General features: G+C 48.9%; 3 protein-coding genes across 6 annotated transcripts in view; 1 reads left to right on the forward strand and 2 right to left on the reverse strand.

Moving 5' to 3' along the window:
- The window catches only part of Mast1 (microtubule associated serine/threonine kinase 1), a 32,436-nt gene extending 25,058 nt beyond the window's left edge, over window positions 1-7,378 (reverse strand). Inside the window, exon 1 of one of the 2 annotated variants that reach the window (XM_013126170.2) lies at window positions 7,270-7,378. In XM_013126170.2, the coding sequence (XP_012981624.1) occupies window positions 7,270-7,308 (39 nt within the window). In that variant the 5' untranslated portion in view covers window positions 7,309-7,378. The remainder of the gene's footprint in view (window positions 1-7,269) is intronic. The other variant, XM_040736739.1, reaches the window with a different exon arrangement.
- Window positions 7,379-12,571: 5,193 nt separating this feature from the next.
- On the forward strand, window positions 12,572-18,260 carry Rtbdn (retbindin). 3 transcript variants are annotated; one of them, XM_005087320.4, is made up of 6 exons: window positions 12,572-12,653; window positions 13,134-13,308; window positions 14,312-14,456; window positions 14,577-14,678; window positions 15,812-15,908; window positions 17,588-18,260. In XM_005087320.4, exons 2-6 carry the CDS (start codon window positions 13,140-13,142, stop codon window positions 17,777-17,779), a joined length of 705 nt encoding a protein of 234 aa, XP_005087377.1. In that variant the 5' UTR covers window positions 12,572-12,653; window positions 13,134-13,139; the 3' UTR covers window positions 17,780-18,260. The 3 variants fall into 3 exon arrangements, with proteins under 3 accessions (XP_005087377.1, XP_012981617.1, XP_040592729.1); XM_013126163.3 differs by having other exon boundaries at window positions 12,578-12,653; window positions 13,118-13,308; XM_040736795.1 differs by having other exon boundaries at window positions 12,588-12,653; window positions 13,070-13,308.
- Window positions 18,261-19,649: 1,389 nt separating this feature from the next.
- Rnaseh2a (ribonuclease H2 subunit A) lies at window positions 19,650-24,235 on the reverse strand. The gene is made up of 8 exons (XM_040736737.1): window positions 24,091-24,235; window positions 23,813-23,884; window positions 23,562-23,688; window positions 23,377-23,464; window positions 21,677-21,814; window positions 21,489-21,576; window positions 19,951-20,074; window positions 19,650-19,847 (listed from the first exon to the last, which is right to left on the reverse strand). The coding sequence occupies exons 1-8, from the start codon at window positions 24,215-24,217 to the stop codon at window positions 19,706-19,708; spliced, it is 906 nt and encodes a 301-aa protein (XP_040592671.1). The 5' UTR covers window positions 24,218-24,235; the 3' UTR covers window positions 19,650-19,705.
- Window positions 24,236-24,286: the final 51 nt, after the last annotated feature.

Here is a 24,286-nt window from a genome sequence, read left to right on the forward strand (position 1 = left end):
TGTGTAGCCTTGGCTGTCCTGGAACTCACTCTATAGACCAGGCTGGTCTTGAACTCACTGAGATCCGCCTGCCTCTGCCTCCCAAGTGCTGGGATTAAAGTCGTGCACCACCACGCCCGGCTAAAAACATCTTGAACATCAGGTGGTAATGCTGGATACTGAGACCACCACAGTTAATAAGAAAAATGAATGCTTAGCCTTTGGGAAAATGCATTTAGAAGCACTTGCTTGTTATACCAGCTACTCAGAAGGCTGAGGTAGGCTGTTCTTGAAGTCAAGACTGTCATGTGCTGGGTATTGGTGGGGCATGCCTTTAATCCCCGCAAGCTTATCTCTGTGAGTTCGAGGCCAGCCTGGTCTACAGAGCGAGTTCCAGGACAAGCTCCAAAACAATACAGAGAAACCCTGTCTCAAAAACAAAAAAAATCAAAAAACAAACAAAAAAGTCTGTCCTGAACTCCATAACAAGATAATAGTTTCTTTTAAAATAATAACCAGCAGAGCCAGGCGGTGGTGGCGCACGCCTTTAATCCCAGCACTCGGGAGGCAGAGGCAGGCGGATCTCTGTGAGTTCAAGGCTGGGCTGGACCGATAGCCTCCAAAACAATACAGAGAAACCCTGTCTCGTAAAAACCAAAAAATAATAATAATAACCAGCAGATATTAAATAAGAGTAATGTAGAAGCAATATAGGGAGTGAGGAGATGACTCAGTGGTTAAAAACACTAGTTGCTCTTGAAGAGAACCCAGGTTTAGTTTCCAGCACCCACATGGCAGCATACAAATGTCTGTAACAGCAAGTTCCAGGGGATCAGATGCTATCTTCTGGCCTCTGTGGGTACTGCATCGTACACAGACATATGCATGCAGGTAAGACACATACGCATAAATAAAAATAGAATTCAACATTATCCTTGACTACAGTGAGATCCTGTCTCGAGAAAAAAAGAGAGAAAGAAAGAAAAGACAGAGAGAGAGGGAGAGAGAGAGAGAGAGAGAGAGAGAGAGAGAGAGAGAGAGAAAGAAAGAAAGAAAGAAAGGAAGGAAGGAAGGAAGGAAGGAAGGAAGGAAGGAAGGAAAAAATGGCTTGTAAGATTTCTTAGTGGGAGCCGGGCATTGGTGGTGCATGCCTTAACTCGGGAGGCAGAGGCAGGTGAATCCCTGTGAGTTCGAGACCAGTCTGGTCTACCGAGTGAGTTCCAGGACAGCCTCCAAAACAATACAGAGAAACCCTGTCTCAAAAAACAAACAAACAAACAAAAAAGATGACTCAGTGGGTCAGCTATTGAGCCTGAGAATGTGAGTTTGGTCCCTGGAATCTACACTCTACATGGTAGAAGGAAAGAAAAGGCTTACAGAACTTATCCTCTGATCTCCACATGTATCACATGTTCATAACAGGCACCCACTGAACACACACACACACACACACACACACACACACACACATCTCTGAGTTACAGGCCAGCCTGATCTATAAAAAGGGTTCCGGGCGGCGGTGGTGGTGCACACCTTTAATCCATCCCTTGGGAGGCAGAGGAAAGCAAGTCTCCGAGTTTGAGGCCAGCCTGATCTACAAGACAGCCAGGGGTACTCAGAGAAACCCTTGTAAGCATGATAAAAGACTCGTGGCTAGAAAAAGGTAGAGATGTCCAGTAAAGACAGATTCAGATGAAGTAAAGCCTCTAAAGGGTTTGCAGTGTCTTTAAAAATATACACAGGCCCAGCACTCAGGAGGCAGAGGCAGGCAGATCTCTGTGAGTTCGAGGCCAGCCTGGTCTACAAGAGCTAGTTCCAGGACAGCCTCCAAAGCCACAGAGAAACCCTGTCTCGAAAAACCAAAAACCAAAAAAAAAAAAAAAATATATATATATATATATATATATATATATATATACACACACACAGGCTTGTAAGAGAAAAGCAACAGGATAAAGTGGTCACGGAATAAGGAATGTGCTGCTGGGAGTTGTCTGGAGGCCGGCAGCGCGGGGCTGAGACCCTCGGGCTCAGCAGTCATGTCCCACAAACAAATTTTCTACTCGATAAATAAACAACAATGAGGAGTTTGAGTACCGGCATGTCATGTTGCCCAAGGACATAGCCAAGCTGGTCCCTAAAACCCATTTGATGTCTGAATCTGAATGGAGAAATCTTGGCATTCAGCAGAGTCAGGGATGGGCCCATTATATGATCCATGAGCCAGAACCTCACTACCCAAGAAGCCAAAGAAATGAAGCTGTTGAACCACCCAAGCTCTACACGGCTGTTCTTCCTCCCTACCATCTTTCTGATAGCATGGTTATGTTTCTCACTTTGACATTTAAAGGACATTCTTTCACTACACTGTTTGAACTGCTGGTACCTCCTTTGCTTCTTGAGCTGAGTCACCAGTCCCACAACCCGTCACATGAGCGTGACCTCGGAGACCTAGTGTGTGCTGTATCCAGCAGGCCGTACTTGCCATCTCTCGAAAGCATGTGAAAAATCAGATCATGGCTACTAACAGGGATGGTGTGAATTTGCTGTTGTGGTTTTTACTATTGGGTATTATATTTATGGTGACTTGTGGATTTACTTTTCAGTGTTTTGGAAACTTTCCATTTTATTTGACAAATCTCTTCCATGTTACAAGCCTTGATTAAAGGAAGTTTTTATAAAAAAAAAAAAGAATCAGAGAAAAAATAAATAAGTAAATAAGTCATTCCAGACTAACATGGTTAGCTAGTGGCAAGCTCCATTCTCTGACCCCCAGACAGGCTTTATTTGTACAAGAAAGATAACATCACAAACCCTGTCTGAAAAAACCAAATGAAACAAAATTTTTCAAAAAACAATGAAAAGGAGGAAGAAGTTGTTACATTGTCTCAACCCTTCCAAAGGAGAGCAATGGGATCGGTAACAACCATCTTTCCACTGACATTGTTTCTCAGGCTGAGGAAAGAAAATTGAGTAGCAAAGCAGGTGGAAATATTTGTTTTGTTTTGAACCAAGGTCTCATGTAGCCTATACTGTCCTCGAACTCCTGTCTTCGCTTCTCAGGTGCTGAGACTGTCCATGGGAACTAGCAAACTAGCATGCCTTGCTTCAACCGGTCTTTTGAAGGAGAAAAACAAAATGTTATGATGCTGGTGAGATGTCCCAGTGGATAAAGACCTTAATGGATAAGTTAAAGACCCAGAATTCCAGGGCAAGAGAGATGGCTCAGTGGTTAAGAGCACATACTGTACCTAGTGAGAACCTGAGTTCACTTCCTAGCACCCACATCAGGTGGCTGACAACTGCATAGAACCCAAGCTCCAGGGGTATCTCACATCTTTGACATCTGCGGGCACTTGCATTCATATGCAAATACCCCCACACATATACAAGATTAAATAGATCTTTAAAAATAAAATACTTTGGGGCTGGAGAGATGGCTCAGAGGTTAAGAGCACTGACTGCTCTTCCATAGGACCTGAGTTCAATTCCCAGCAACCACATGGTGGCTCACAACTATCTGTAATGAGATCTGGTGCCCTCTTCTGGCATGCAGATATGAATGCAGGCAGAATACTGTATACATAATCTTTAAAAAATAAAATATTTCTTGAAAGGCATGCTGGTGTACAACTTTAATCTTAGCACTTGGGAAGTATAGACAGGCAGACCCCTGTGAATTCAAAGCTAGGGTAGTATACATAGTGACACCCTATCTCAATAAATAAAATCTTAAAACACAAAAAAGAACCAGAATTCTAGTCCCCAATATCTACCCAAATGTTAGATGGATGTGAGCCTCTCCAGCAATCCCAGTGCCGGGGTGGAGTTAAGGGATCTCCTGGGCAGACTGAGTAGCTAGACTACTATGTTATCAAGCTCTGGGGTCACCTAAAGACCCTGAGTCTGTAAGTAAAGGGAGGAGTGGAGGACAACAGCAGGTATTGACCTCCAGCCTCCACACACACGTGCACACCTATGTGTGCTCACACACATATGAACATACATATACACATGCATGCACACCACAAACATACATGTGCAAAAACAAGTATTTCCTAATCCTTTCTATGATCTCTTAGAGAAGAAAACCTAGTACTGCAAAAAAAAAAGGAAAACCTAGTTTTAAAATCCCAGTGTTGACTTTTATGACCTTGGCAAATGACCTTCTCAGGGACCTCTGTCTTCTACAGCAGTCTGTGAAGCGATGCAGGTTTTTGGCATTTTAGGGTGATACCTGGTGCATGCTCAGCAGATGGTAAGTCCAGGGCAGAAGAGATGCTCAGCTGTTAAGAACATTTTCTAGCAAGCCAAGACACCTAAGTTCAGGCCACAGGACACCCATAGTGAAAGGGAAGAGCAGACTCTTGAAAGCTGTGGCATTTGCTCACATAAATGCACATTTCATACCTCACATGTAAGTAAGTAAATAAAGAAAATATGGGCTGGAGCCAAAGCTCAGTAATTTAGAGCTCTTGTTCTTGCAGAAGACCCAAATTCAATTCCCAGTACCCACATCTATCTGAAATTCTAGTTATAAGGGATCTGATGCCCTCTTCTGGCCTCCATGATCCCTGACCACAGGTAGTTCACAGACATACATGCAGGCAAAACATCCTTACACAGGAATTTTAAAAAATAGTAATAAAGCCAGGCGTTGGTGGCACACACCTTTAATCCCAGCACTGGGGAGGCAGAGGCAGGCAGATCTTTGTGAGTACGAGGCCAGCCTGGTCTACAGGGCGAGTTCCAGGATAGGCTCCAAAACAATACAGAGAAACCCTGCCTTGAAACCCCCCAAAAATAATAAATACTTTATAGCTGGGTGGTGGTGACGCATGCCTTTAGTCCCAGCACTTAGATGGCAGAGGCAGGCAGATCTCTGTGAGTTTGAGACCAGCCTGGTCTACAAGAGCTAGTTCCAGGACAGCCTCAAAAGCCACAGAGAAACCCTGTCTCGAAAAACAATAAATAAATATTAAAAATGTTAAAGTTATAAGCCATAAGAAGAATCATTAATAGCTTGCTACACAGCAGAAAATGTCTCAGAGAATCCTACCATTTCCATGTGCTAAGGGCATTCAGACAGGGCAAGGCCAAATGGCAGCCTGCCCTGCGGAGCCACAGGGACCAAAAATCCAGATCAGATTTTATCTCCTGTAATAGCAGGTTTGGGGTGAATTGGTCTTGGCTTACCAAGCTAAGCAGTCTTAATGGATCTAGCGAAACCTGGATTTTTCAGCCATGGAGCCAAGATCTCCAGAACTTTGTAATGGGGCATGGGAAGATTTCCCTTTAAAAATCTTTAAATACCACCGAAAGAAGCCCTACGAGCTCCCCATAAAAGTTCCAGAGTGGGGAAGAGGGACAAACCAGAGCCACGGAAATTTAGATCCTCCCTGCATTCGGGAGGCAGAGGCAGGGGACTCTCGGTGAGTTCGAGGTCAGCCTGGTCGACATTTCGAGTTCCAGGACTGCCAGGGCTGCACAGCTAGACGTTATCTCAACACATTTTTAAACATTTAGATAAAAACAAAGAAAAGAAATTTAGATCTTTGGAGTCATGTTAGACAAACGCCACCCCCAAACACACACACACGCACACACGCGCGCACACGCACACGCACACACACACACACACACACACACACTGCAGCTGCAGAGCAATGCTATCTCCCAGCAGGGTGCTATGACAGGACAAGCAGCTCTTCGAATTTAAGAACCTAACTACACACAGGCGACTCTCTGGAGCTGAGGGATAGTGGGACATTTGCTTGGCGGTGGAACCGATGCGCGTCAGTATTAAAGTGGCTAGCTCAGAAGACAGGAGAGCTGGGATTCCCTGCCTACAGCTTGTCGGGGCTGAGAGAAAGAGCAGTATTAAGGGTTTGGGGGCGGAGTCTCGCCAGAGAGTAAGTCCCGCGTGGCGTTGAGCCAATGGGATTCGGCGCCGGTTCGACGGACAGGGACACACCCCGTTCAGACCCCGCCCACCTCCATCCTTTCCGCGAGGAGCGGGTGGCTCCAACCAGCTTAGTCGCTGTAGTACTTACTCTGGCTTTGCCGCAACTCCCTCCGGTACTCAACACTCACACTCCTGATCTGCCTGGGAGCAGGAGGGAAAGCGAGGAAGACGTCGAGAAGCCTAGGCGCTGAGAGTCTGCTTGAAAGCAAATTGGCTTTCCCGTCAGGCTGCTCCAGCAGCAAGCACCCAGCCTCCTGGGATGTCCTCCCTACTGTCATGAGTCTCGTTTCCCCCCAGCCCTACTGACTGGTCATCTCTCCGTGGTCTTGATCTTGCAAATGGTGCATTGAGGGAGCACGGACACGAGACTAGGCTCATAATTGATTTTCTCTGAATTCTGGAGTACAACCAGGGGCTGACCTCCACGGACACTCAGGAGGGCCAGCTTCTAGGTAGCTGTAGGAGTGAAGCGTTGATCACTTCCCCTATGAGGTTCGTTTATGAACTCAGAAGGGCAAGCCCCAAATCTCAGAGGACAGCCTCAGCCTCGATAACCCTCACCTATCTTGGGGATGGGAACTACTGAGGACTGGATTTGTTCCAGTCGCTCCTCAGTATCTCACTCTGTGCAGTGGACTCACGCCTCCTGCGCCTGCGCAGCCTGGCGACCAACATCTTGGGAGACTGCAAGGAGCTAAAAACCGCTCCCGCCCACCCACAAGCTGGGCTGGACTTAAGGATCGCGGGCGGGTGTGTGTATGTGTGTGTGGTGGGAGTATTGTAGTGGAGGGGGTGGATGGAGAGTGGGGAGGTTGTCTAGATGCCTGTCCAATTAGGGCAGTAGGAAGAGTCCTAGTGGCCAGACAGGTGAATGGAGGACTCGGGTTAGCAAGCCTAGGAAGGGCTCTGGGGTGGTGAGGGGCGAGGCTGACGAACAAACATGTTTACAGCTGCCGAAGAGCTGGTAGCCCCGAGGGACTCGAACCCTGGGGCAATAACTTTGCTTGCCGCACCTTCACCCCCAGAACGTCCAAGCGCCTGGGCAAGGACCTGGGCCCCGCTGCCTCCGACTCCGGTGGGGCTGGACGCCGCCCAGGCCATCCTCGAGGGGGCGCGCTAGGATGCAGCCCCTCCAGCAGCCTCCGGGACACCCGGGCGACGCCTGAGGGGCGGGGTCCGCGCTGCCAGGACGCGCGGCCACTGCACGACTGGCCCAGAGCATCCTCTGGCTGCACGACCCTGGCGCAAGTTCTCCTGCGTTCTGCTCGGCCCCGCCCCAGGGCACCGACCCTATCCCCCTCCTTGGAGCCCGGGCTGAGGCGTACCTGCAGCCTCCGGCGGCGGATCAGGCCCGAATCGTCCATGGCGGCGGCTACTTCGGTCCGGGGGAGGGAGGAGGGAGGCGGCGGCAGCAGGAGGAGGGAGGAGGGAGGAAGAGAGAAGCCTCGGGGACCGCGGCGGCGGCCGGCGAGGGGGGAGCCTGGGGGCGGAGCGAAGCGGGGCGGGCCCGGCGCCGTCACTGCGTCTGGGAGCCGGAGCCGGGTTTCGGCCACCGCTGCCGGCGCTGGGGGGCGGAGGGGCGAGCAGGGTTGGGTGGGTGGAGCCTCCAGATGTCCCTAAGGGAGGCCTGCTGGAGAAAGACCCTATCGAGACATTCTCTTGCGCAGACCCTTTAACCCAAGAGAGATCCCCAAGGGAGCTATTCTCAACAGACTAGCGGCCCCCCACGGGAGACACATTCCCACAAGGGTGTGATCTGCATGAAGAGCTGTCCCTTCACCCTGAAAATCACTCCTAATAGAGATAGTGTCTGAAAGGCGACATTTCATCTCAATTTTCCCCTTCCTGAAGAGGCATTTTTTTCAAAGATCCTATTGGTGACATCTTTGGGAACCCTAAAGACACTGTCCCCCAAATGGGACCACTTGAAGGCATATTCTCTTCTCTGTGGGAAATTGTCTCCACCCCAGGGTACCCTTAGATCCCCACAGATGTATCCTTCCAGAGTCACGTGTTCAGGCAAGAGGCTGGTCCTCATGGGAGTTTCCCCCCAGAAAAACGTGTGTCTGCACTCAGACCTCCTTCCTTTGGCCCGTAAGTCCTGCAGCCCCTCCACAGTCTTTGCCTCATGGTCAGGATTAAGGAGTTAGACCAGGTCAGGATATGTTTATAAGAGCGATTAGCTGGTGGCTGGGGAGGGGGCAGATGGAGCGATTCTTGCTCCACCCCAGTTCATTCAGCTGAGACCAGAGTTTGAGAGGACATCATCCGAGCCCTAGACAAAGCGGGAAGGGCTTTCCTAGGGTGGCTGACCCAAGGGCTTGGAGGGCAGGGTCTCCGGACTAGAGTGACCTCTGCTGGACAACGGAGGCGACAATGAGGTCTGGGTCAGTGTGTTCTTGGTGGTTGACTCTCATGTCTACACCTTCGCCTGTGTTATTATTGTTTACGTCTTTCTGTCTTTGTTGGTCAACGAAGCCATCTCAATGAGTCTATTTTTTCTATTTGTCTGTCCACGGCTTGTATTTCCGGAACCCTTGTTCCCAGCTGGGAAAGCTGTCCCTGGTGCTGGCCTCGTGCTCCTGTCCACGGTGCTGAAATATGAACATCCTAAAGGCGATGACGGCGTGTGTGTGTGTGTGCACACAGGGTCATGACGGAGGCGAAACCCACAAACAAGATAAATATGACCACAACCACCGTGGTCCAGCCAAGACAAAGGCTATATCCTGTGAGACTTTGTTCCTGGGGCCTCCATGATGTCACTGTTGCCCACAGAAAGATAGAGAAGCAGGAGTTCAGTCCAGTCTGGGCTACATAGGGATATCCCTCCCTGGGGGAAGATACCAATTCATTAACTTAATGATCAACACTTACTGAGCGTGCTCTGTGTGCAAATGCAAAATATTATTTGGCAATATGGGAGTTCATCAATAAAAAACAGACAAAAAATACATCTCTGCCTTAGGGTCAGAGATATGCTAAGCTTCCACGACAACCTGGAAAGATGTCTTATCCATCAAGAGCACACTGACTGCTCTTTCCAGAGTAGGACCTGGGTCTAATTCCTATCACCCATGTAGTGGCTTACAACTACTCCTAACTCTGACTCCAGGGGATCTGATATCTTCTTTTGGCCTCTGTGGGTACCAGGCACAAACATGATGCACAGACACATGCAGCCCAAACACCTTTATGCATAATATGATTTGTATTTTAAATGAAAAGAAGTGCCGGCCGGGTGTTGGTGGCGCACGCCTTTAATCCCAGCACTCGGGAGGCGGAGGCAGGCAGATCTCTGTGAGTTCGAGGCCAGCCTGGTCTACAGAGCAGGTTCCAGGACAGCCTCCAAAGCCACAGAGAAACCCTGTCTCCAAAAAAAAAAGTGCCTGATGCTCTTGCAGAGAACCAGAGGTTGTCTCCCAGCACCCATATTGGGTAGTTCCCAACAGCTTGTATCCTCAGCTCTATGTGATCAGAGGCATGTGACCTCCCCAGGCACCTACAGTTAAGTGCACATATACCCTCCAATCCAATACATACTAGAAATAATTTAAGTATTTAAAAAATGCCTGCCTTGGATACCAGGCATTGGTGGCACACCTCTTTGATCCTAGCACTGGGGAGGCAGAGGCAGGATCTCTGTGAGTTCAAAGCCAACCTGTTCTACAGAGTGAGTGCCAGGATAGGCTCCAAAGCTACACAGAGAAACCCTGTCTGGAAAAAAAACAAAAAAAATGGCTGCCTTGGTTCCCCAGTTTTTTGTTCCAGGCTAGTTTCTGACAGGGTACCTGGTTTTCACACAGTATAGTTAGTGCCTAGTGGCAGTAAGTCACTCTGCTTTAGATCAATCACTAGGGTCCCCAATTTAGAAGGGTCCTTGCCTTGCCTTAGATCAACACATGGACACTAGGACACGTTTTAGCATCTCTTGTCTTTTTTTTTTTTTTTTGGTTTTACGAGACAGGGTTTCTCTGTATTGTTTTGGAGGCTGTTGTCCAGCCCAGCCTCGAACTCACAGAGATCCGCCTGCCTCTGCCTCCCGAGTGCTGGGATTAAAGGTGTGTGCCACCACTGCCCGGCCAGCATCTCTTGTCTTAATAATTACATCTGTCTTTCTATCCATTTGCATTTTCTGCATCGTGTCATTGGATGTAACCCTTGGAAATACTGTACACTAGCCTCTGACAACCATGAAGCAATCAGTTACACATGGGTCTGACTTATGGACTCCATTCAAATGTCAAATAAATCTATAATGCAGTTTAAAAAAAGCCTGCCTGCCCTATATGAAATGACAGACTATGGACACCCCCATGGAGGGCCTCACCCTCCCTGGGGGAATGAGGGGATAACGGGGGGGGGTTGGGGGGAGGGCACGGGAGGAGGGGAGGGAAAGGGAGAGGGACCTGGAACTGACTTGTGAAGCAACCTTGTTTCTTATCTAAATTTAAACTGGAAAATAAAATAAAAAAATAAAGAAGATATTGGAAGGGAAAAAAATAAATAAAAAATAAATAAAAAAGCCTGCCTTGCCCTGAGAGGGAAGGGAGACACACTCCTGGTAGTGATTACATATTCTATAGGGATGGATGCATACCCTCTAAAAACATGCACATGAAATATGAGCAGAGACAGCGCTGTGCACACACACTTGTGTACACACATCCTACAAATGCACTAAAAAACACTGCACATCTTTACATATACATACTCCTCAGACAGATGCAAACAAGTGTTCACACGTGCTGTGGACATACTCTTCAAATAAAGACTCACCTATTCTCCAAAACACATGTAGGGATTAGGGAGATTGCTTAGTGGTTAGGGGAACTACCACCCTTGCAGAGGACCCAAGTTCAGGTCTCAGCACCCATGTCAGGCAGCTCACAACTGCCTGTAACTCCAGCTCTAGGAGATCTGATCAGAGGAGTCTGACCTCACAGGGCAACTGTACTGATATCCACAGACCTGTATAGACAGACAGACAGACACAGACACACACACACACCTAATTTAAAACAGCAAAATGTAAAAAATAAAACTACAGGGGCTGGAGAGATGGCTCAATGATTAAGAGCACAGATTGCTCTTCCAGAAGACCTTGGTTCAAATCCCAGCACCCACATAACAATTTAAAAAAGAAAACTACAAACACATAATTAGCAAAGAGAATCACATACAATATAAGTAAATATTTGCAAATATCCAGCAAACAGACACACATAATGTACATAAACACATATACATAAAACCACACACTCAGGCTGGTGAAATGGCTTAGAGGTTAAGAGCACTGACTGTTCTCTTAGAGGTTCTGAGTTCAATTCCAAGCACCACATGATGGCTCACAACCATCTGTAATGAGATCTGGTGCTCTTTTCTGTCATACAAGCAAGTAGAACACTGTGTACATAATAAATAAATAAACCTTTTTAAAAAACTCACACTCTGCAGTCATACAAATATATATTTGGAAAAGACAGACTCACCAAATGCAAGCACACTCAAAAATATAAAAAAAACAAACAAACAAACCCAAAACCAAACACCTAACACGCACAGTTCCAAAACCTAGGAATGCTCAGTGGTGCACAATATCTACCCAATAATAGATACATATTCCTTCCAACACAGCTCATATACAGGTACATGAAAGCCATGCATGCCCCCTTCTCCAGAGCTCTTTCCTCTACTGGTTCCCCATCTGGAGTTAGTCAATTCTGTGAAGACTAAGATTGTTGTATCTTGTATAAGTGTAACCCTGAAACCCAGTACAGAGTTGCTTTGTTAGTTTACTTGTTTGTTTCTGAGGCATGGATTTTGCTGTAGCTGTCCTAGAACTTACTCTGTGGACCAGGCTGACCTTGAACACAGAGATCTGCCTGCCTCTGCTTCCCCAGTGCTGGGATTAAAGGCTTGTGCCACCATGCCTGGCTTCTCAGAGTGTGTGTTTAATAAATGTCTATTGGCCAGGTGGTGGTGGTGTTCGCCTTTAATCCCAGCACTTGGGAGCCAGAGGTAGACAGATCAGCAGATATCTGTGAATTCAAGGTCTATAGAGCAAATCCAGGACGGCCAAAGCTACACAGAATCCTGTCTTGAATAAGCAAATAATAATAATAATAATAATAAAATATAAATAAATGTCTATTGAGTTAATGGATAGAATGCTAAAGGACACGGATATACAATAACTGTAGGAAGGTGCAATAGCCTGCACCACGTACCCATGAAACCACCCACCCAAGAGACAGCATCTCACACCACACAGAAAAGAGAAACAGATGCAGGATTACCCACACATCATAGAAAACACACACAGAAGCCGGGCGTTGGTGGCGCACACCTTTAATCCCAGCACTCGGGAGGCAGAGGCAGGCGGATCTCTGTGAGTTCGAGGCCAGCCCGGTCTACAGAGTGAGTTCCAGGACAGCCTCCAAAACAATACAGAGAAACCCTGTCTCGAAAAACAAACAAGAAAAAAAAAAAAGGAAAGAAAACAGAGAGAGACAGACAGAGAACTTAAATCCCAAGTTTAACACACGGCAATAAATTCACCAGTCCCAAGAGCTCCTGGTTTGTGGGGGTGGGGCTTTGGAAAGCTCCGCCCCAGCCAAACCACACCCCTCTCAGTTGCCGCTGTTTGCTGGTCTCGTTCTGTGGTTCTGAGTGTCTCAGCAGCCCCTGTACTCCAGCCTGCTAACAGGTGAGTGACAGGGAGTAGGGAGGTGGGAATCTTGTCTCTCATATCCTTGCTTTCCTCTGTCCAGAAGCTTTTGGTACCTATTGGCAGAACCCCAGCCCCCCACCCTGGTGGAAGCTCCTAAGCCGATTGTGAGCCGAGAGAAGGTTATTGTGAAAGGCGTGAGAAGCGGGCTGGGCTGGAGAGAGAAGCCAGGGTGGAAGAGGGCCCGGGAAGAGCTGAGGTGGTCCTGTTACTCTGACAGCAGTATCAGAGGGCAAATTAGGGTGAGATTGTTCACGTGTGGTGTAAGCTGGGGTGGTGTTTGGGCCTGGAGGAATGGAAGGAATGTGTCTGCTGGGAGGGGCTCTTGGATGAGACTCCCCTAGGGTTCAGAGCCCTCGCCATTGCCAGTCCTCTGAGCTCCTAGTACCCATCAGTGCCAACCTGAGCCTCCAGGACACTCACTCCTCGTCGCTCCGAATCAGCTGGTTCTTGTCTCAGGCGGACATGGCCCACAAAGGCCACTTTCAACCCAGCATCCCGGACTGGGCCCGGCGACTGATCCTGGCATGTTTCTTCTTGGTGACCCGTGGAGGGAGTCACCCGCTGCAAGCTAGGTCCTGGGGACACCCTGGGCTGGCAGCTGATGTGGGCACTAGCCAGCTGCACCTAGCAGGTGAGCATCCTGTCTAATTCCTAACGCCCAGAAACCCCACTCAGACCTTCTTTGTAAGAGAGTCGGTGGCCAAGGCTAGTGATGAAGAATGCTGGTTAGCAGCCTAGACTCAGAGTTCCAGACTGCTTGGTTCCAATGCCAAACCCACACTTGGTGCTCTGTGACCTTGAGCAAGTCAGCTGACCTGGGCAGAGAGTTATGCGTGGTGATGCTCACCTGTAATCCCAGCACCCAGAAGGTGGATGGAGGAGGATTAGGATTTCAAGGCCAGCCTTAGTTACACATGGAGCTGGGGGTCAGGCTGGACGACATGAAACTGTCTCAGAATAAGTCAATAGGGCTGATAAGAGGGCTCAGTGGGTAAAAATGACTGTCACCAAGCTCAGCAACCGGTCAGGGTCCTGGAACCCACATGGTGAAAGGAGAGAAATCAACTCCTGTGACTTGTCCTCTGACTCACACACACACACAGACACACACACACACACACACTGTGGCACGTGATCAGTCTCTCTCTCTCTCTCTCACACACACACACACACTGTGGCAGTGAGCAGTCTCACACAACAATAAGTTAAATATAATTAGTAGAATGTGTGCCTAACATGGGTAGTGCCCTAGGTCCAATCCCCAAAAAATAAAAACCAAATAGACACAAGAGAAATCACAGACCTAACATACAATTGTTGTGGATATTTAGCATATAAACACTATGCCACCATTTAGAAACACGGACAGATATAACCGGATCGATACGGGTGATATAGTTATTACTGCTTGAAGCTACATTTCACACACAAAAAATTCTGCAGTCGTGGGAATTGAACCTAGCAGCCCTTCACATGATTGGTTTGTTTTTATGAATATAAAGCCCTCTAAGTTGCCCCCCTCCCTTCAGGCTCCAAGTGTCTGTGATTACAGATCCATGCCAGTTCATTCAACTCAAGAGAAATCTCTTTAAGGCTTTCCTCTTTCCGATGGCTGATAAAATTTCTGTTATCAGGGCGCCCTCAGCCTTACCCAAGGATCCAAGATCCTGATTCACAGACATCACCAGTGCCAGAACCTTGCTGCACCCCAGAGAAAGACAGACCAGAGGCACCACGCCCAGGGATCCTTCTAGAGAGCTGTGGTGCTCCAAGCCCAGAGTGAGTACTGCGCCCTCTAGCCTGTCCCCCGATCTTTGCCCTATTTGCCCTCGCCTGGGGTCAGCCCCATAAGTCTCCCTGAGGATTGTGCCCCATCTGCCTGGTCTCTTGCACATCCAGATGTGAATTCTTCCTGGGACACCTTCAACGTGCCCTCCGCAATCGCTTCCACCCTCTGCTGCTGGGAGTGCAGCCTCTCTGCCCGGAGCTCTGCCAAATTTGGTAAGGGAGGCGGGAGCAGGGGCGTGCCCTAAGGTAAGGGCATGGCCGAGAACCGTAGTTTGGCCCTACAGAGCCAGGGTTAGTCTCTGAGGAGCCATCTAGTGTGTACTAGCGAGGTAGAAGGGGTAGGCGCCCGAGAATGACAGCATGGAAGACGGCATGGAAGCGCGGTTCTGGTGGGCCAGGAAGTTTCAAAGGTTCCAGCTTCTAATCTTAGAGGAGGGAACCTAAGGAGCTGATCACAAATAGGTTGTCCCGGCTAGAGATGGCTCAGTGGTTAAGAGGGCTTACTGCTTTTTCAGAGGACCCGACACCCAAATTCACAGCTGCGTGTAATTCCAGCTCCAGATCTGATGTCTTTGGGAACTCCCCTGACACCAGCACTAGTGTGTGCATGCAAGATAGACAAACATAACTTAAAAATAATTTTAAACGTGCTGGTGGTGGCACACACCTTTAATTCCAGCACTCGGGAGGCAGAGGCAGGTGAATCTCTGTGAGTTCAAGGCCAGCCTGGTCCATAGAGCTAGTTACAGGCCAGCCAGGGCTACACAGAGAAAGCCTGCCTTGAAAAACCAAAATAAATTTAAAATAACTTTTTTTTTGTCTTTCTGAGACAGGGTTTTTCTGTTCCAGAATTCACTCAGTCGACCAGACTGGCCTTGAACTCACGAGATCCACCTGCTTCTGTCTCCCAAATGCTGGGATTAAAAGCATGTGCCACCACCACCCAGCTTAAAATAAAAAATTGAAAGGGGAAGGAAGTGGCCACTGTGGTGGTGTTGGTGGCCTATAATACCAGTACTTGGGAAAGAGGACCAGGGTTCAAGGTCATCCTTAGACACAAAATGGCTTCTAGCCTCCCTTTAGACCCTGCATCACAATAGATTAGATAGATAGGTAGGTAGGTAGGTAGGTGGACGGGCAGGTGGGCAGGCAGGCAGGTGGGCAGGCAGGCAGGCGGGCAGGTGGGCAGGCGGGCAGATCTGGGAAGAAGTGAGCCCTGCAAAGGTTGGGTTGGGCTTTTGAAGGAGTGTGGCCTTCAGTTAGGCTGTGGTCTGAGAGCAGGACGAGCATCTTTAGACGCCAACTGCCTCCAAAGCTCTAACAATCTTCCTTTCTCACACACCCAGGTTTACCGCCTGTGAAGCAGACTTCACCTGTGGCCTGACTTGGCTGCAGCCCTCTGTGAAGAGAGGCTGTGAGGCCAGCTGCCGCACCTTTGGGCAGGTGAGGAACAGAGGTTGCGGGGACAAATGAGCTCTACACTATGGTCTGGAGTACTGACATGTTCCAACACCCAGATTCCTGGTGCCTTTTAACTAATTACACACTTTCTTTGTAAAGGTTTTTTGAGCTTTTGGAGGCTGTCCTGGAATCCATTCAGTAGACCGGGCTAGCCTCCAACTTAGAGATCTGCCTGGTACTGCCTCCCGAGTAGTGGCATTAAAGGCATGTGCCACCACCGACGGGCAAGATAGGAACTTTCTGCATAACTCTTATGCTGAAACTATGTAGACCAGGCTGACCTTAAATTCTTGGAGATCCACCTGCCTCTGTCTCTACTTTGACAGCCAATCTTTTTCTTTTTTGGGGGTGTGTTTTGAGACAGGGTTTCTCTGTATTGTTTTGGAGTCTGTCCTAGAATTAGTTCTTGTAGACCAGGCTGGTCTTGAACTCAGAGATCCACCTGCCTCTGCCTCCAGAGTGCTAGGATTAAAGGCGATCCCACCACTGCTCAGCCAATCTGTTTTTTTTTTTTTTTTGGTTTTTTCGAGACAGGGTTTCTCTGTGGCTTTGGAGGCTGTCCTGGAACTCGCTTGGTAGTCCAGGCTGGTCTCGAACTCACAGAGATCCGCCTGCCTCTGCCTTCCGAGTGCTGGGATTAAAGGCGTGCGCCACCAACGCCCGGCGCCAATCTGTTTTTTAAAGACTTGTTTCTATTTTGTGTATGAGTGTTTTGCCTGCCTGTATATGTACCACCTATGTACCCAGAAAAGGTCAGCACAGGATGTGGACTCCCCTAGAATTGGAATTATGGTCGTGAACTACCATGTGGGTGCTGTAAATCTAACCTGGGTCCTCTGTAAGAGGAGCCAAAGCTCTTACCGACTGTACCTTCTCTCTAGTCAAGTGCTCAGTCCTATCTTTTGTTTCTAACATTTTTTTAAGGTTTGGAATGATGCCCAATCTTTTTTTTTTTTTTTTTAGTTTTTAGGAGACAGGGTTTCTCTGTATTGTTTTGGAGGCTATCGGTCCAGCCCGGCCTCGAACTCACAGAGATACGCCTGCCTCTGCCTCCTGAGTGCTGGGATTACAGGCGTGCACCACCACCGCCCGGCTTCTTTCTTTTTTTTTTTAAGATTTTATTTATTACGTATACAGTCTTCTGTCTGCATGTGCTCTGTAGGCCAGCAGAGGGCACCAGACCTCCTTCAAGGTGGTTGTGAGCCACCATGTGGTTGCCAGGAATTGAACTCAAGACCTCTGCAAGAGCAGCCAGTGCTCTTAACCACTGAGCCATCTCTCCAGTCCCCCTAACATTTTTTCATTCACTTATTTTTTACATTCCAGCTTAGCTGTATCTTAACCCATCTTACTGTACCTAGCCCCTAGGCTCATGCTCCACTCTTCCCACAAACCCAGCCTGGGTGTGGGATGTGCCGGTAGGGTCCCAAGAGCCCGCTGACTCCAGACTCTCCTTCCAAGTGATTGTCTTTGCTCTGGGTTCTCAGCAGGCTCAGGAAACCTGTTGCCCCCTCCCTGGCTCTGGCCCCTCCAGAGACCAACCAGTCCCTCAAAGGAACAAGCAGACCCTCCCATCGTCCAGGCCACGCCCCAGGCCAGAAGACCCGCCCCAGGGCCTCAGGTTCTACCCTCTCAGACCCTGACACCACCCTTTCTCCTAGACCTTCACTAATGCTGAAGACCTGTGTCGCATGGCTCTGGGCCAAGCTCCGGTGGCAGCTCCTGGGTCACGTCACTGTCTCAATGTCTCCATCTCCTCTCCACGCGCCCGCCGCTCTCGTGCCTGGATCCCCAACGCTGCAGGCAGTGGCAGTGGGGGCAGCGGCAGCGGCGACAGCGACAGCCCCGAGTAGATGTTTGGCTTTTAATAAGTGTCCCTTCTCTGAGAAGGGAGCAAGTGGACCTTCTCAGGAGCAAAAAGCCACCCGGAGTCACATCCCCCTCCCTCCCGAGCCACACCCCAGGGTTGCCTAGACAGGTCTTTCTATCCATTATCCTAGAAATGGCCAACACTCACTTTGCTCTTCCCCAGAGTAAAGTCACCACCTACATCATGCCATACGACGTGGCTGCTGCTTGGTGAAATAGTTGGTGCGAACTGCCAAAAATGATCATGTCAGAGGGGAAAGAAAGGGGAGAGCAGAGAGATGAGTAAAATGACACAGCGGGCCAGCTCTGATGACCTACTTTCTATCCCAAAGTCACAGTAGTAAAACAACCAAGTCCCAAGTCACGGTAGTAACTTCACTCCCGAAGCTGTCTCCTGACCTCCACATTTGCAGTGGCACTCATGCTCCCTTTCCCCCAAATAAATAAACAGATGTAATAAGGTGATTTTTGGCTTTGAGTCAGGGTCTCATTATGTAGCTTGATTGACCTGGAACTATGTAGACCTGGCTTCTAGCTCAGAGATCTACCTACCTGACTCCCAAATGCTGGGATTAAAGGTGTGTGTCACCACAACAGCACAAAATGAAGAGATGACTGCTGTAAACAGAGCTGATGCTCTCACAGAGGACCTGATTCCCAAGCCCACAAAAAACCATTTCTAACTCCACTTGCAGGTGACTTGGTGCCCTCTTCTGGTGTCATTAAGCATTGCATGTATGTGGTGCAGAGACAGACATTTGGAACACTCACATATATTATATATACCTTTTTTATTTCTTCATGAGACAGGGTTTCTCTATGTAGTCCTAACTATCCTAGAGCTCATTCTAGACCAGGCTGGCCTCAAACTCACAGAGATCCACCCACCTCTGCCTCCCAAGTGGGATTAAAGGCACCACCACCACTGCCTAACAACACCTTTAATTCCATCACTCAGAAGACAAGAGAAATGTGGACCTCTGTGAGTTTAAGGCCAGCTTGGTCTACAAATTTGAGTTCTAGGAGAGCCTGGGCTACATAGAGAAATCATGTCTTGAAAAAAAAAAAAAAAAAAAAAAAACAAGGGCTGGAAAGATGGCTTGGTGATTAAGAGCACTGGCTGCTCTTCCAGAGGACCCAGGTTCAGTTCCCAGCACCCACATGGCAGCTCACAACTGTCTGTAACTCCAGTTCCAGGGGATCAGACACCTTCACATCAATGCAAATAAAAATAAAGGTAAATAAAAAAACATTAAAAAGTATGAAATAAAAAAAACCCCAAAATTTAAAGATGGGCCAATCATGGTAGAGTACACCTTTAATCCCAGCACTCCAGAGGAGAGCAGGTGGATGTCTGGGAGTTCAAGGACAGCCTGGTCTATATGGTAAGTTCCAGGACAGCCACGGCTAAGGGCTGTGTGGAGAGATGGTCTCAAAAGATATGGGCTAGCAAAGTGGTCAGAGCATGTAGCACCCACTCAGAGCTGGCCATAACTGCCTCTGACTCCAGCTCTGGGGAATCTGAAGCCTACAGACTTCAAGGGCACCTACATTCCTGTGTGCATATCCTGTGTTTGTATACCCACGCACACATACACATACATAAAAACAATTTTAAAATCTTAAAAACAAAAGGTAGGCATGGTGATGCATGCCTTTAATCTCAGCACTTAGAAGGCAGAGGCAGGTGGATCTCTGTGAGTTCAAGGCCAGTCTGGTCTACAAGATGGTTCTAACGAACTAGGGCTACACAGTGAAACTTTGCTTTAAAAAAAAGTTATCAGACTGCACCCATCTAGAATCGTCTATTCTTTGATGCTGAGTCAGCAGCGAGCCACAGAGCACACCGTTTTCTCTCCTTGAGCAGTTTTAATTACTGAGTCAGAAGGGGTGGGTACACACATTTGCCTCTAGAGGCTGCTGGCTGCCTCCAGGCCTCGCTCCTGGAAGTACCTGTGGGGGGCCTGCGGGCGGCCGGCCTGAGGGCCCTGGCTAAGGAAGTAGGATGTGATCCTTCCAGGCCCCTCTGGATCCTCCTCAGCAGAGTCCTCCCTATGGAGGAAAGAAATGACACTGGCCACTTTCCATGGGGTTGAGGGAACAAACCATGGCCTCCCTCCCCTCTTCTGCCCCCTCAACTCCCTCAGTCACGAACCACGTGACATCTTCTGCCTCCTTTTCTAGGATGGCTTGAGCTGTGCTCCAGCTGAACCGGACAAACTGGGGAAAGCCAAACACGGGGTCCACATGTTTCCTCAGCCAGGCTTTCGTCTTGGGATCTGGGGAGAGAAAGGTGATGGTGACATGCCACCCTCATCCTCAGCTTCTTTGCTTTCTTGTAGATCAGGCTGGCCACCCGCCTGCCTCTGCCTCCCCAGTGCTGGGATTAAGGGCGTGTCTCTTTGGATATGCAAGTGTCAGGACAGCCTCCACTGTCCTGAGTGAGTGTCAGGACAGCCTCCACTGTCCTAAGTGAGTGTCAGGACAGCCTCCACTGTCCTGAGTGAGTGTCAGGACAGCCTCCACTGTCCTGAGTGAGTGTCAGGACAGCCTCCACTGTCCTAAGTGATTGTCAGGACAGCCTCCACCATCGTAAGCACCCCTCTGTCCCTTGTCCTTTGTACAGGCAGGTGTGTCTCACCCTGTGCCTAAGGAGTTTGGGGAGGTCAGGCGGTGGTGGCTCACACCTTTACTCCCTGCACCTGGGAGGCAGAGACAGGTGGATCTATGTGACTTTGAGGCCAACCTGATTTAGAGTTACACAGAGAAATCCTGTTTCAAAAACAAAACAACAACAACAAAAAGTTGTTTTGGGGGTATTTCTGAAATAAGTACAACAGTCATTAAATTGATTTTTTTGTTTGTTTGTTTGTTTGTAACAAGGTCTTGCTATGTTGCCCAGGTTAGCTCCAAACTTTCAATCCTCCCGTTCCTGCTTCAGGAATAAGAAAGCACTACTGTTGCCTAGCCTAACTCTTTCGTGGAGCAGATGTGTGTGAGCATTCCTTTCCATAATGGAGGGGACTGCAGTTTCAGTATGGAAAGAATAGGAAATGAATCTGTGGCACACACTCCTTCCATTTTTGTTGTTTTGGTTTTGAGACAGGGTTTCTCTGTGTAATCCTGGCTGTTAAGGAACTCGCTTTGTAGACCAAGGATTAAAGGTATACAAAGCTACCACCACTGGTTTTATATTCTTGTTTTCCTTTCTAGTTTTTTAATATTTATTTTAAGGTGTATGCATGTGTGTCTCTGTGTGCATGTGAGTTCAGGTACCCTTAGAGGCCACTGGGTCCCCTGAAGCTGGAGTTACTGACAGTTGTGAGCTGTCCAATGTGGGTGCTGGGAACTGAACCTGGTCCTCTAGAGCAGCTCTTAGTCTCTGAAGCATCTCTTCAGACCTCATTTTGTTTTCTGGAAATATTTCCTTTGGTTTTACGTATGTGTACCATGTGCTTTGTGGCACCGACACACGCACGGCGAACAGACAGACACTCTGGCAAAACACCCATACATATCAAACAGAAGTTTCTTCTATCTGTCTTTTTAGGCAGAGTCTCTATCTAGCCATAGCTATTATGAAGCTCATGTCGACCAGGATGGTCCCAAACTCACAGGGATCCTCCTGCCTCTGCCTCCAGAGCATTATGAAGGATTTTTTAAAACTTAGTGAAAAGAATGCCTTCAGCTCACCATTGGGATAGCCAGAGCCATAATCAGAATCCAGATCCTGTAAGCTCTCCACAAACTGCCAGTTCTTCACAGCCTGGTCTCGAGCCACCTGCAGGCAAGACAGTGTCAGTGTCTCCTTCCTCAGGAATCTTGCCTGTCCCTACACAAGACAGATGCTGGGAATGGGCCCCGGCCATCAGGGTGCCAACCTTAGCAAAGATGCTTGCAGCACTGACCACAGGGAACAACGAGTCTGCTTTGGCCCTGACTGTCACCTCCATCCCTGGGAAGCGCTGTTGCAATCGAGCCTGGTATGTCTCTGGCATTCCTACAGTGTCCACAAATACCTGCCGTGGCGACAAGAACACGGAAAAAGAAATGGACTCATATTTAACAGCAGCAGGAAAAACAACTATAAAACATGCAGACGCCGGGCGGTGGTGGCGCACGCCTTTAATCCCAGCACTCGGGAGGCAGAGGCAGGCGGATCTCTGTGAGTTCGAGGCCAGGCTGGACCGACAGCCTCGAAAACAATACAGAGAAACCCTGTCTCAAAAAAAAAAAAAACAAAAAAACAAAAAACAAAAAACAAAACAAAACAAAAAAACATGCAGTCCCCTATTCTACTGAGGACAGAACCAGGGATGGCACACATGCTACACAAATACTACCAAACTAAGCTACCAGCCCAATACTGTTTAATCTTATGTGTGTGGGTGTTTTGGCTGCATGTGTGTCTGTGTACCACGTGAGCCTGGTCCCTGAAGAGGCCAGATCCCCTGGAAATGGAGTCAGGCAGTTGTAAGCCCCCATTCAGGTGCTGGGAATTGAACCTGGATCCTCTAAAGAGCAAACAGTGCTCTTCAACTGCTGAAACATCTCTCCAGCCCATTGGTTTCTTACTTACTGTAAAACTCAAGGGACAGGAAAGTGGGGTAGCAGGTACAGACCCTGGCACTCCATACTAACCTTAGTTAGAGCCTCAGTCCCCATGAAGGTGACAAGAGAAAGCTGACTCTGCCGTTATCTGGACTCCTCATGCATGCCATGGTATGTACATCAGCACTCACACACGGACCACAAACAAAAGAAATGTTTTTGGGCATTTGGTTTGGTTTCTTGAGACAGGGTTTCTCTGTGGCTTTGGAGGCTGTCCTGGAACTAGTTCTTATAGGCCAAGCTGGTCTCAAACTCACAGAGATCCACCTGCCTCTGCCTTCAGTACTGGGGTTAAAGGCGTGCGCCACCACCGCTAGGCATACATGTACATTTTTATTTATTGGTTTATTTGCTTTTTTGGGAGGGGAAATCTCTCACTAAACCTGGAGTTCACCAATTCACCTAGATTGGCTAGCCAGCAAGACTCCAAGATCTTCCCTTGTCCCAGCACTGGGATGACAGGTTTGTGTCACTGTGTCTGGCTTTACAGTGGGTGCTAAGGATCTAAAGGAAGGTCCTCACAATTGTTTTAGACAGGGTCCTACTGTGGATGGGTGTCCTGGAACTCAAGAGATCTGCTTGCCTCTGCCTCCTGAGTGCTGAGATAAAAGGTATGCCACCATGGGCTTCATACTCATGCTTTTGCAACAGGCACTGACCAACTAAGCCATAGAGGGTGTCCATATACACCCTGAAGTCACAATTCCCCTCCCTCTACTATGTCCAGCCTTATTAACACAACAACAAAACAGGGTTGCAGGTAGTCCAGGCTGATCAACTCACTCTGCAGCTCAGAGTGCCCTTAGAGCTTCCTGCCTCCACTTCCTGTGCTACTACTCTGGCTTTGTGCAATGCTGGGATGGAAGCCAGGACTTCATGCATGCTAGGCAAACAAACTACATCCCCAGTTTCAATTTTCTAAGCCCCCTTTAATCAGAAGGTGACCAAGGGCTTCGACCCAACAGCTCACCTGGGTGACTTTCACACCCTGATCCAGCGCATGCCGTATCAGCCCCGCAGCTGTATCATGGGACAGGGAGTTGAGGTTGTACTTGACCCTGTGGTTAGGGACAGAACTTAGTCAACACCATTCCCGATGCAGAACCCTGCCAAATGTGTTGGATGCTCTTCCCCACGCACGCTGGGGCCCCTCACCGCCCAAGCATGCTGGTAGAGATCAGGTTTGGAGACAGAATGTCCAAAGCCCAACCCACAGAGTCTCCTTCTTCCTCCATTTTCGCAAACAGCCTCTCCCGTTCATTTTCTGTCAAGGTCTTTGAGTCTGGGAAAAAGTTGGAGAAAAGGGGAGGAGTTCGCTCGTGCTTTCGGCTCCTGCTTCCTCCGCCTCACCCGCCCTCCTGCACACAGCCCGGAACCCGAAGTGTAGACGTTCAGCAGAGGCTCACCTGCCACTTTCAGGGCCTCCAGATCTGCCAAGCGGGACAGGGGGCAGTAACAGACGGCGTAGACCATGGGGCCTTGGGAGGGAAGTCACATTCTGAGAGCAGGGTTCCGAGCAGTGAGCACCTAAAAGCCGCCCGCCTTGTTCCATCACCACCACGGCCCAAGGACATTTCACTATCGCTCCCGGGTCCCAAGACCGTGCTTGATCTCCACTCACATCTCCCTGGAACCTACACCCCTTTCACCAGGCGCTTCCCGGCCTGCGACCCTAGGGACGCACCAAGCACCGGGCCCCGGCCCGCTTCATCCACGCCCAGGACGCACGGCTCCTTGAGGCACACGGCGGGTACAGGAGAGCTCAGGCGACAGCGGCCCGTATTGTCCTTCTCCAGCTCTCTGAGATCCATGCTGCCTCAGCGACAGCCAACAGCTGCAGAAAACAATACTGCAGGCGCAGGTCCCAGCGCGCGTTTTCC

Source organism: Mesocricetus auratus, unplaced genomic scaffold (assembly GCF_017639785.1).
Source record: "Mesocricetus auratus isolate SY011 unplaced genomic scaffold, BCM_Maur_2.0 Super-Scaffold_100081, whole genome shotgun sequence".
Classification (NCBI taxonomy): Eukaryota; Metazoa; Chordata; class Mammalia; order Rodentia; family Cricetidae; genus Mesocricetus; species Mesocricetus auratus.

Coding starts and splice junctions, on each gene's coding strand:
- Rtbdn (XM_005087320.4), top strand. CDS start 13,140: ATGGCCCACAAAGGCCACTTTCAACCCAGCATCCCGGACTGGGCCCGG. Junction 13,309..14,311: donor TAGCCAGCTGCACCTAGCAG/GTGAGCATCCTG, acceptor TTCTGTTATCAG/GGCGCCCTCAGCCTTACCCA. Junction 14,457..14,576: donor TGTGGTGCTCCAAGCCCAGA/GTGAGTACTGCG, acceptor TTGCACATCCAG/ATGTGAATTCTTCCTGGGAC.
- Rnaseh2a (XM_040736737.1), bottom strand. CDS start 24,217: ATGGATCTCAGAGAGCTGGAGAAGGACAATACGGGCCGCTGTCGCCTG. Junction 23,885..24,090: donor GGGCCGGGGCCCGGTGCTTG/GTGCGTCCCTAG, acceptor TTCCCTCCCAAG/GCCCCATGGTCTACGCCGTC. Junction 20,075..21,488: donor TGGCTCTGGCTATCCCAATG/GTGAGCTGAAGG, acceptor TTCTCTCCCCAG/ATCCCAAGACGAAAGCCTGG.